We start from the raw sequence: 12,622 nt of genomic DNA on the forward strand, positions 1-12,622 counted from the left end.
TCATCCTCTGAGGTGATGGCTGCATCTTCCTTTGCTTCTTGAAAGACGTTTCTCTCATTTAAATTCTGAAAAAAAGAGAGCCAAATTCAGCTACTGCAGAGTGTAACTCAAAGCAGTGGTCATAGAAAGTTTTCATCACTTGAAAATCGGACACTGTTGTGGCCCTATTTCATTAAATGCAATTGCTCCATACAAAATAGTTTTGACAAGCCAATATTGCTTACAACGTATACAGCCGTGTTCCTAAAATCAGTGTATCTTTCTTTAACACCTTTCCATTTACAGCTCATGCTGTGCTCTAACATCACTGGGCAAACCCACAGCATTGCTTCCATCCAACTAAGACAGATTTTCACCTATGTTTTCCGAAGGAATGCAGCTCAGCAGTGACATGTTTGTGGTTACACACGCTCACAAAGTGCAGCAGTCAGCTGAATGAAGTAGGTTGCTAACTGCACAAACTTCTACTTATTATCTTGGCTCCAAATATTAGAAAGAAAGAAAAACAAAATACTGACTTGTGTAATATAAAGCACTACCATCCATACCCATTGTTTAAACTAAGGAAATGACTGCACCTTCCTAGTTTAAATTAAAAGACATGAAGTATCTCATTGTTTTAGGCTACCGTTGAAAATTTCATCATCCTTCAAGGTTTTTAAAGTTCTTCAGAAGTAAAACCCTTTCTAGTTTTCAGAACAACTACTAAAAAAGCTGCTGATACATAAACTGATTGGTAATTGTAGTCTGGAGTTCTGTTACCTACCATCCTTGGTATTAACTGTCTTTCTTTATATTCATTTCTTATCATGTTAAAATCTCAACGTACATTAAATTAGAACTATAATCAGTCAAAACAGTAGAGGAATTCTGAGTCACAGAGCTGCTGTTAGTGCTGCAGAGGTGTACATACTGACAGGTGCATGAAGTCTCGTGCTTGTGCAGAGCTATGCTTTGTTTTCAGTGACACTGCTTGCCAAGTAGTGAATCAAATACTGCATCCTTTTGTTTCCTGCTCCTAGGCCATTTTTAGTTACCTCTGTAAATAACAGTTTATCTAAAACAGACTTACTTCCTCTCGGGTTTTAAAGATGATTCTTCCAACATATCCTTCTTCTGGGAACCAACTGTTCAAGAGCTGCACAAGCCCTTCTTCAGGACCAATTACCCTCTGGAATGGTGGTTTTCTGCATTCACTCTTTTCTTTAGATAAAAAACTTTTCTCTTCCATCAGAAAGTAGTCTGCAGCACATGACTCAGTGCTTTTTGTGGTCTCCAAGAGCTGAGACAGACCGCAATAAACACACAGCAATTAGAATGCTAAATATAAACACTGCATAATTAGTAGCTATAAATGAATATGAATGAAGAAACTTTAAGAATCAGTAACTATTCTGATAGTGTGGGCATGACTTCCGATGTGTTCTTCCTTATGCAGTTATTTCATGCCAGGGTAATGCACTGTTCTCTTCAGGCCTGCCAGGCAGCTCAGCTATTCCAGGCAAGGCTGTCCTGTTTCAGCTCATTTCTGTCCTGTTGGGCAGGCCAGACAACAAATGCAGCATCCCAGGACAGCACAGTCCTTTCCCACTGCTGCGATAACAGCCCTGCTAACTGCTTTTTCTCCTCACAAACACAGCCCTTTTACTCTCTATTCCTGTGATGCTCAGATTCAAGGAGTTGTGCAGTGAAGTTTGCCTTGTTCTAAGGATAGCCCTCTGGCTGTTGGTCACACAGACTGTTCTTCTCAGATGCCCAAATATTACAATACTAATAGGGAGTATGTTCTATGTTTAAAAACCCTTTCCAAGAAGAGAAGTCAGGATTTGGAAAAAATAAACACACGTACTTCTGTATTTCCAATGCAATTAATCCCACATCAATACATTTCTAAAGCAACTCCTTGCTGTATTGCTTCTGCATGCAAAAAATTAATGGAGACAAACAGCCGGAATGAAGTCAGCATGGGTTGATGCAGCAGAGCCTACAGAGCAGCGGGCACTCACCTGATGGAGAAGCTGTGCAGCCGTAGTCCCTCCACTGATGTTAAAAACAGTGAAGGGCTCTGGGCCTGGAATTCCATGGATTGTCACTTTGTAAGGCACAGAGGCTTTTCTTTCGCCTGAACTAAACAACTGTTAAGAGAATAGGTTACTGAATGCTTTATGTTGCATTAAAACATAGACAAATTGTAAAGAACTCAACCAAGCAAGGCTATTCAGCTAAGGCATGGCTTTTACACTACAGAACAAGGAATTTAAAATAAATAAATTAAAAAAAGCTTTATCCTTCCTCCAGTGGGATAACCCTACTCACTTTCACTATTGCTCAGAAGAATTAGTCATTCTAAAAAAATGTGCAGGTTTAGGTGAAATATCTTTGAGCAACTGTTCGTAGAAGTCTCAAGACCATAGCAGACATTAAGATAAAAATACATAGCATTCACAAAAAATAATTAACTTACTACAGATGCAGGCACAGTGTTTCCAGAGGGACTTTCTTCCATCCTCCGACTGTTTATGAACAAACTAGAGATTTCCAGTGCCTCATTGTGCAGGTTATGGAGCTGGACATGTCTGTAGCCTAAAGAGAAAACAGCTTTTCCTAAGTACTTTACCACACTGTGGGACATAAGTCTCACAAACTGCAAACTCAGGTTTGCTGCATTTTTAGCTAGTATTTGCTTTATCTACAGAATTTAAAACACTGGAAAAACAATGCATTGATACTCTTGTCTGTAAAACAGTGTAATCCAAATGCTATGAAGTCTGAATGACAAATACAGCTGTCTACCCTTACGCTGCTGTAACGTTCAATATATTCATACATGAAAAAGCTAATAAATATTAGCATATAAATGAAGCAAAGACAGTCTCCCAGGGAAATGTGTATGTATCTGTGGCCACCTGTCCTTCTATGCTAAGACTGTCCTGTTGTATTACAGAGGCATGAAGTAAACTCAGAACTATGTCTACCATTCTGCTGAAGAGCTGTTGGCATCATGGAAACCCTCCCCAGGTGTCACAGAATTACTAGTGCTGTTTAGATTTTCACTCGCCTTTGTTCACCTTTATTTCACATCTCCAATGGAAGTGGTGAAGATTCACCTCTGCCCCAATGACCACTAGTTAGAGCAGTTTCTTTGGCAGAGGGCAAACAATGGAGAGAAACCATTCTGGTCTTCCTAAGGGAGCAGTAAGTGCTGAGCTGAGTCAAGCCCCTGGGGCAGCTGCCAGCTCCACAGGAGCATCAGACCAGCATCACACTGCTGGGGTAAAGCATGCTGCCTGGTATTTGTTCCCTGTCTCCTCCCGAAGAATGCAACCAGCTGATTAAAAATATCCCTCCGGCAGGATTTAGTCCAGGAATCTGATGAACAATTTTGGCATAGGATGTTACTACAGACCATTTTACCTCTTTTCAGAGCTTTCAGTGGAATGATTCTCTGAGCCGTTATAGCTGAACTGTTATTTTCAACAACTGCAAACCGAAGAAAGACCAAATCTTCAAAATGAACCCGGAAAAGAAACTGCTCGTTCCACATTGGGTTGAGCGTGTTGCGATGAATGGGTTTGGTCCGGAAATGGCAGCTGTCCAGGGGCATCCCGAGCACATCGATTTCGATGCAGGGACTTCCTGTACTGTTGCTGGGGCACACGTTCTGCCCAGACACGATCTGAAGCCGAGGAGTACAGATGTGTGAATTAGCAGTCATTCTTTTCTGCCACAATTTTGAGCTAAACATTGTTTTCAATCACAGCCCTAAGTGTGGTTTGCTAACCGGTGGATTTAATTTCAGTGCCCCCCTACTTTTGTCATTTCCATGGCTCTAACTTCAGCACTGCTTAAACCCCACATGCCATTGCTACAGTATCTTTCCTCTGAAAAAAATATACTGCATATCATGAGTGCAACCACTCGAGGCATTTGAAAGTTAATCCAGAAGGAATGTCCCAGTAACACAGTCAAAAGGGATCAAATTTTCTTCGCAGTTACTCTGGGGTGATGGCACTGACCTCTGCCTCGCTTTGATGCGCACAACAGAAGCATTAGGTTTGCAGTCATCCTGGCTGAAAGACCTTTGGTTCTTATGAACCTCAATTTTATGCAGCATTTCCTGAAGGGAATACCAATTTTTGCCACCAATCCAAGAATAATACATCTGATTATATTACTTATTCGAAAATATCTTTTTTAATATTCAGTATGGTTTTTCATAATGACTTTTTGTGTAGCTTCTCACATGTTCACAGACCTGAAACATCCTGGCCCTATATGTAAGTACACACAGTTGTGCAGTGGCAGAAAAGATGTTTTCAAGACTGGATTTCGACAAAGGTTGTGAAGAAAACAGAGAAAGTAACTATGGATACAAAGCTGTCAATAAAATGAAATGAAGATGACCGTTTGCTTCTTCCCTCTCCAATTTCTTTTAGTTAAATTATCCTTCAGAAGTAGATACAACAATTAAATGTTCACACAAAAGTCTGTAATGCTGGCTTAAGAGTGCAGCCAAACATTGCCTATTTCAGTCTATCCAGCTGCATGAAATTCCCTTTTAATGTACTTACTGTTAAAGAATATATAGCTGGCTCCTTATTATCAAGATCTCTTTCTAGTGGACAAAATTGCTGGTACATTGAACAATTCTTATCCCATAGAACAGGAGGTTTCAGAACATATCCACAGCCACCATTAGCCTCAAACATCGCTGCATTGAGTTGCAGGGGAAGATCTGTGAAAGTAAGGCAGCCAGCACTGAGACAAAGCTATGGTACAGTGGAAAAAAGAACTGCAAGACAGTGACATGCTTTAAGTATCTGGTTTTGAATTTTAGTTGTGTACAATCAATTCAGGATTGGTTTTCAGAGAAAGCTGTAGTATATGTACCTGATTTATCCAATACTTAACTATACAAAACTATAAGAATAGTTCATTCTCTTCTTTCTTTTTCTAATGTCTTCATCCAACTGTAGGACCTGCATATTTATTCTGTGAGAAGTATTTAGATATCTGCCATGAACTGTAGAATGAAAAAGCATCAGCTGTTCAGCTGATGATCCCTCCTTTGAAAAGGTGAGGGAATACAATATAGGAGAGGAAAAAAAAAAGTTCTGAGCAACAATTAACTAGCAACCAGCACTTCTAGTACAAACAGTTCAGTACATTTTTATACTTGAATTTACAGAAGATAACAGCCGCCTGAAGTTGTTGCTGGGCCAGGTGCTTCTGTGGCTTTGGAAGACAGATCTGCCTCCATCACCATAGAAGTTCCTAAACCCAAGGATTGCTGCTCTTAAAAATTAGACTGCCACTGTCAATCAGGTCAAATGCTATTTTGTAGTTTAAGGACTTAGTTCATGTGTAAAATGCATAAAAATTAGAACCACAGAATCATAGAATTGCATGTTCCTGACTCATACCGTCTGTCTGGTAGTTAAGAGCCACGAGTTGCACGCCATGGAGCCAGAAGATGAGTGGATGGGGATTGGACGAGTCGATGCGCGTGGCAGCAGGGTACGTCCGCAGGAGCTGGCAGGTGGTGTGCTGGATCAGCTTCTGGGAGTACCGCCGGCACAGCCGTTTGGCCGCGTTCTCGTTCAGGGAGGAAATGTGATAGCACTTGGGCGTCCTTATGATAGCACTGAGAGAAGCTGGAGAGTTAAAAGGAGAGGAAGGGTCTTCCCACGTCTGCCGCATCACATCAAAAGGACCTGGAAAGTAAACAGTACCCTCAAGTCATGGCTGCAGATCCAGAGACTCCAAGAATCCAATGTTTTCTAGTGAATCGTGTGTTTGTACCATGGTTATCTTAGAAAAAAGATGATCCTGGAAAATGATACCATTCAGTATAAACATCAAATTCCTTATAGAGTAAGAGCATTCCATGAGAAGAAACATAATGTTTAAGTGCTGGAATGATACTGTAATTTAGTACTTAGGGTACTAAAGTCCAAACTCATGGCTGTAGTGTTGGCATCTATAGATTTGCATCCCAAACTCTTACATACTCACCCAGTTGTAGGGCCTTCTGGGATACACTATGCCATTCTTCTCATTCATACATTTTACATTAGGAAGAGAGGCAAGATTGAAAGCCATCTGCTTAGTTTCTGAACAGGCAGTCTATAGAGTGCCATAAGAGTTAGGGGACAAATGCAGCAAAATGCTTAAGAATTAGACACTAGAGTTCTTCGTTTTTAGATCACTAGCTTCTGGGAGGGAACTAACTGTGTTTGCTGCAGCCAGGCCCTTGGGCTGGAAGAAAAGCAAGAGTCAGAAAATGAGTGCAAGAAAGGGTACAACTTTCTGTCGAGAGTGCTGTACTGAAAGACAGGGATCTGGGCTCATCCCTGCTCCAGGGCCTTTTCTGTACTTTCCTTTGTATTTCTTTACATCTGTTCACGTGCAAGAGTACAATTCCCAACTTCACAAATTGAAGGTCCTGTGGAGTCAAAGTATTTTCAAGGTGTAACTCAGGAGTTTGCACCATCACACATTAGGATTTGGCTATATTTTGACAATGAAATCCTACTACAGACGCTAAAAATCCTTTTCAGGATCCAGCACAATAGTTCTGCCTTCTATTTGAACTTAAAAATATATTAATTTGTATCTTTTAGAACATAAACTTTAAGACATTTCACTTAAAAAGCGTGTTGGTTTTGAATTGCTTATAAGTTAGGGTCTTTATTTTTCTGTTCTCACATTCCACTACTATGCACTCAACACTTTTTGTAACAGTGTTACTGCCATAGCTGCTGCAATAACAAAAAAACCACTTCGAAGTTCAATATCTCACACATTGTTAAGTATTTGATCTTTAACAACTTGGTCTGGTACAGCCATTTCACGTGACTGCTGAAAGATGCTAACTTTACCTTTTCCAGATGCTTTGGCAAGAGTAGCTGACTCCCCAGGGCTCAGTCTACCAGGATTGTTGCCAAAAATGGACTTCCTGCTTTTTCTTTCTTTTCCTCTGCTAGAGCCAGATGGGTTTAGAGTTGACAAGCCTGTTCCCATAAATGTAACATAAATGAGCCAAAAAACATGACCAAGAGGGCATGACATTTTCCATCATATTTCACATAATTTTTGAGCCACGAATACTCCTGTAATATAGTACACAGGACAAGCTGTGTGTTTTTCTCCATCATTTAATTTTAACATCCTCAGATATATACATGCCTTTACATACTATATAAGCGTATAGTATATATGTTTATATACATAATGTTTATAGAACATATATGAAGCAATACAGATGTACAGATACATCTCAGGGATGCAACTTTTCTTCGTTTTACTTTTTGACTTGAGGAAAGTACTGACTCTGTCCCAAATTACTGAGTGATCCTAATTAATACTAAAAAATTCTGCAATAATGATTCCAATATATTCATCCTAACAGAAATTTCAAAAAAATATCCTTTCTACAGAAGCAAAAAAGCCATACAGTATTGAACATTATAGGATTTGTCTAGGATATGGGACCTATACAATTAAATAAATACATAATATTATTTAAAGATACAATGTGATGGAAAAGCACTAAGTGCTGTTGTTTGAACAGTTTAACTTCAGGGTGTTTTCAGAGTTATCTTCTGTTTAGAATTTGTATTTCAGTGATGAGAAATGTGGTAGATGTGTGAAATCCATTAGGCATTTAATGGCCAATACGTACTAGAAGTGGAACTGGAAAGCTCTATTATAGCTATTATTCAAGTATATGCATTCCAGCAAAATAATCATTAAAATCATAATTGAAATCCCAGTGAAGTAAACAGACTGCACTCCCCTTGAGGTCATTTTCTTTCTGCTGACTTTGAGAGAACTCATGGCAGACCAAAATTAAAATCTAAATCAAAATGATACTCATTCTGACACACACACCCAAACACACAAGTTGTGCATAGAGACCCATGCTGTACTTATGATATAAAATATAACAAAGCAAGTACACTATTATTTGCCTAATGGTGACTCAGGAAACAACCCTCATGTTCTCCCATCAATTCACACCTGCCTAAAGTCTGGCTATATACCAATGTTTCATCTACAAATATAAATCACAAAGAGAATGCATTGGTCTCCGTTCTGCTGAAGTCAAGTCCACAGCTGTAAATTTTCAGGTCTCAATCTTTACAGCATGTCTACATGTAGTTCGTAAAATTATGCTGATAGTTTCAATGTAACTGCCTTGGGTTAGTAAAATTTAGTACATGCATAAATGTTTTCAGTGCTGGAGACTTAATGTCTCTTTGGGCCAAAGCATACACATAAACAATAGAAGATGGTAGAAGCTGAGATCAAGGAATATGGAGTGACTAAAAGAACAAGGAGTTATGTACTATGTGCTTCCAGAATGATTTAATCCCAGTTTTCAATGGATCAAATGGATTTGGCAAGCAGGATCCAGGTTTCAAAATCCTGTTGTGGAGACAGTCACTGAGGAAACAGACTAACCTCATAAATCACCAGAGACTGCAATGCAAAACACCAAGGTTAGCTGAACCATATGTGATGGCCACAGGGTAGACTGCAGCCGGGAGTTTTCTTTTTAGTCTTTTCCGTGGGCATGCTTTGCAAGTGACAGACCTTCTCCCAGAGGCAAGCTCCATATTTCACTCCAATTTAAACTGAGCTCCAAAATATCACCTATACATAGAATCATAAATTCACAGCATAATGGAGGTTGGAAAGGACCAGGAAGTCATCTGGCCCAACTCTGTGGTCTAAGCAGGACCAGCTTACAGCCCACCATTCTACAAGAAGGACAGCACAAATCTTTCATATCTCCCCTCAACCACTACACCATATCCTTTAGGTTAGATAATTTAGTGCCAGGCTCTCATTAGACATTAGCTTATTGCTTTACCACTTTGAGAGTTCGAATCCTAAGGCGGCAAACTCCCATCTTTCTTATTCTAAACATGCTGGTCAAACTGCAACTGTCACTGCCTCACCACAAACTTCTTTCTGATCAGCAGCACGTTTGCAGGCCCTGAAAATAATTAACAGTACTTCTTTTCGGTACTTTTTTTTTTTTTTTTACATTAACCTTAATTTCTATTAAAATTACTTATACCATACTGGTAGATAGCCTGGTACAGTGAGCTGGTAACTGAATTTACGATGTTTTGCTTAAGTGCCTTCCTGCTCAATGCACTTAGTTGTGCTGATCCTGTTTTTATGTACTTATCTTTCCCTACTCATTGTATGAGGATCCTCAGCATCAAGCCAACAGGCCAAGTGCGAGTGAGTTATAGTAGCATTGTGCTCAGCATGCTTAACTGCCTTTATCTTTGGTGACCTAAAAGAACAAACCTTCATTCTCACAGATGATGCTACAATGGTATCCAACAGACTGAAATTGAAGTTAAATAAGGACCATAAGGGCCAAATACCACTGACACAAAAAGACAGTGGTGTGTACCTCCTTACTAGAGGTTTAATGAAAAATAAAGGTATTTTTTCGCTACATGATGAATTCTGTTTCAACCAAGAAGCTGGCTGAAAGTCTGTGTTACTCAGTAGGCAAGGCTAAATGAAGAGAATGGTCCTTGTCTTGTTGTCTTGTTTTATAATCACAAATCAATGAGCGACCTTCAGAGACACAGACAATTGTGAACACAAAACAGAAGTACATGGTGACAGGAGAAATGAAGTATGCACATTATTATCAGCCACTGACTGTTCCCTCACTGCCTCCGAAAGTCTTACATTTTCTGAGTTGGGGAAGAAAACTAGTCAACAGAACTACATAATCATGGATCTACCAGCCTTGCTGTCACTAACGGACAATATGGAGATAGAACAGCAGAACAGTGGCATGTACCATATTTGTGACCTCCAGATGAGCAATTAGCAGTGCAGTGGTCATAATGTCTGCACGAGTTGCAGAGAAGGCAGTATTTGTCTCAAAGGAGGAAAAAATACATGAGTTTGTTGGAAAACTAATTTATATAGCTTCATACGTTCATCTGTGAATGGAACTTATTTTTCCCCGATTCACGTGCCCTTTAAAGCAAGAAGAGGAAATCTCATATGGAAAACATTTCTTTTCTAACTGAAAAAACCTAAAACGTTATAAAGATATCACAGATCACCATAACTTCTTTGAGTGTCAAAATGTTTGGAACTACCTCTGCTTAATCTTAAATATCATTCTTTAAAAGAAAATATTTTATTTGAAAGGTTGGAGATTTATGTAATGAGTATCAAATTTGAATTTTTAGGAGTTATTATTGTTACAAGTAACACCTACAAGTCTTACACTTATAAAAGATAATAAAGGAATGCCTCTCCATTTTTCAGCATGTTTATCTTGCCTATTTGACACTATTTTATGTTTGGCTAGCTTCTCTAATCTGATTATAGTTCTATTTGTATAAGGTCATGATTTGGCAGAATTGCTAACTTTTCCACACAGAACGATTCTATTAAAAAGTAGATTTTTCATTCAAAACATTAAACATATCAATAAACAATAAAATCTCAATTTAAAAGAATTTATGTACAAAAAAGTATGAGCCAAAATATACCAAACTTCATGTTTTATAGAATCAGTGATTCAATGAACCAGTAACTATCAGTAATCTACTCTCCAGTTCCTCTCTTCCCTCTTGCTATACAAATAAAACCTTATTTTCTTAACCCTTTCCATAAGGAATCTGTGAGTGAATGTGCATTCAGCTATCCTCACCCACGCCATGAAAGGGCCATTTTGTTTTTCTTCTTCCTGAATTACCAGCCCAGATGCTGGAAAAAGTAAGTGATTTCAGAAGCTTTGAACTTTCAGCATTACCCCCACAAACAGCTCCCCTCCTCTGCACTTAGGAAAGAAATGAAAATGCAGGCTGCAGGTAAAAATGAAACACAGTAAAATGACATCACTTTAAGAAACGTGACAAAGTCTTCCTGGAAAGTTTCAGAAATATTTTCCTTCTGAGTTTTGTGCTTTTTTATATGGAAATTCAGAGTTGTTATGACAAAGTTTTGTTTCATCCCTCCTGAAAGAAAGAAGCAGTTGCCTAAGTTGTGAAGACTGAGAAATTTCAATTTTGTCAGTGTTTTATTATGGCAAACAATATGTTTTCCCATGATGGATTTATATATAAAACTTTGATTAAACAGTCTAACAAATCATCAAGAAAAAGATCCTCAGCTTCTTAAACGTGAAGATACTTGTACTGACCAATTGAAAACATCTACACAATATCTCAAAGAAACAAAGTTTAAGGTAATAAAACAGAAGTCTACTTACCTGGGAACTTCACAGCTTGACAGTAAATGACAAGATCTGATAGCTCTGGGGCTATCTGTCGGCTTTCCTTCTTGTTTTGTGGAAGATAGAATTCTTCCCCCAGTTCCATGTCGTAAACCTAAGTGACAATTCCAATAACATAAATAACAAAATTACTGAATATGAAAGTACTCTAGCATATCTTACTTATGTCTTTAAAATAATTAATCTCATTCTTTCAATGTGGGTTGCTGTCTTTGCCTAACAGATCTCTGGCTTATGAGCCAATACTTGTCACTGAAAGAGGGAGTGTGCAAAGACATCCGTTAGAGTTGGTTCTACAAATTTTTACAAAAACATCTGTGTTCAGGAGAAACTACACAGCAGTGCAGTGCTTTCGGTGCCTGACGACTTAATGAAAACAAATGTGGTTATTTGATATCGTAAAACAATAAATTAAGTTATTTTGATAAACAAAGATTTGAAGACTGAGATGAAATTGGCAATTGGTGTTGGGCACACCAGTAACCCTCAGGATTTAGCTACGATTACACCTTTCACAGACAGCAGCACCAACAGTTATAATTTTCAGCCAACCTGCACGTCCAATAACCTCTAAAGACTTTACTTGACCAGCATAGAGAATGTTTTATTTAATTCATATATCTTCTCAGGTGTGTTTCCATGCTTTCTATCTGTTTTCATTAAAGTACATTTGCCATCTGATGTCTCAGCTACCTAAGCAGTGCAAATCCTTTTGAAGCTGGTTATGCATCAAAGTTGGCTGAGAAGAAAGGGGGAAAAAGCAGAACTACCTTTCCTTTATTACTGTAAGTAGCACAATCAGCCTTCTTTATTCTTTTGGCAGTCTCTTCATTATATTCAAACTGCAGCTTATCACTTGATAATTTATTCTCAGGTCGGTCGTCAAGAATGTTATCTAAAAATCAATGGGATTTTAATAAACATAGAGCCAAAAAAATTTCAACTGGAAATTTAATGTGAATTAACAGTGGTTGTGGATAATGCTGTAAATTTGAATAACCAGATGCCAGAATGATGCATTTACTGGTCAAAGCATTCTCTTTTATTTTAGTAGTAGCTTTCTACTTGAAAATTTTAATACTGAGCTTTGGTTAATATATTGCACTTCTTTAAAGCCCATCCTTTTGTGCTCAGAAAATGCTCAAAACAAAATCATTTCATGGATTTATATTAATTCTTCAAGCTTGCGATGTGACAACAAGAAATACCCCTGAATAAGAAAGAATTGCTCATGTCCAAACACAATTAACCACATCAAACATGTATGTATCTCTGTACAGAGATTTTTGCCTTTTCTCTCCTTGCATTCACTATACACAAATATTTTTTACA

General features: G+C 38.4%; 1 protein-coding gene across 2 annotated transcripts in view; it reads right to left on the reverse strand.

The window, feature by feature from the left end:
• PLCE1 (phospholipase C epsilon 1) overlaps window positions 1-12,622 on the reverse strand; it is a 125,658-nt gene that overhangs the window by 6,744 nt on the left and 106,292 nt on the right. For both annotated transcript variants that reach the window (XM_031554450.1, XM_031554449.1), the window contains 10 exons: window positions 12,061-12,185; window positions 11,267-11,384; window positions 6,882-7,013; window positions 5,424-5,714; window positions 4,572-4,735; window positions 3,415-3,676; window positions 2,465-2,583; window positions 2,007-2,135; window positions 1,073-1,282; window positions 1-65 (listed from right to left, as the gene is read on the reverse strand). The exon at window positions 1-65 is cut by the window's left edge and continues 163 nt beyond it. In XM_031554450.1, the coding sequence (XP_031410310.1) occupies window positions 1-65; window positions 1,073-1,282; window positions 2,007-2,135; window positions 2,465-2,583; window positions 3,415-3,676; window positions 4,572-4,735; window positions 5,424-5,714; window positions 6,882-7,013; window positions 11,267-11,384; window positions 12,061-12,185 (1,615 nt within the window). The remainder of the gene's footprint in view (window positions 66-1,072; window positions 1,283-2,006; window positions 2,136-2,464; window positions 2,584-3,414; window positions 3,677-4,571; window positions 4,736-5,423; window positions 5,715-6,881; window positions 7,014-11,266; window positions 11,385-12,060; window positions 12,186-12,622) is intronic.

The sequence above is a fragment of the Meleagris gallopavo genome, chromosome 8 (assembly GCF_000146605.3).
Source record: "Meleagris gallopavo isolate NT-WF06-2002-E0010 breed Aviagen turkey brand Nicholas breeding stock chromosome 8, Turkey_5.1, whole genome shotgun sequence".
Lineage (NCBI taxonomy): Eukaryota > Metazoa > Chordata > Aves > Galliformes > Phasianidae > Meleagris > Meleagris gallopavo.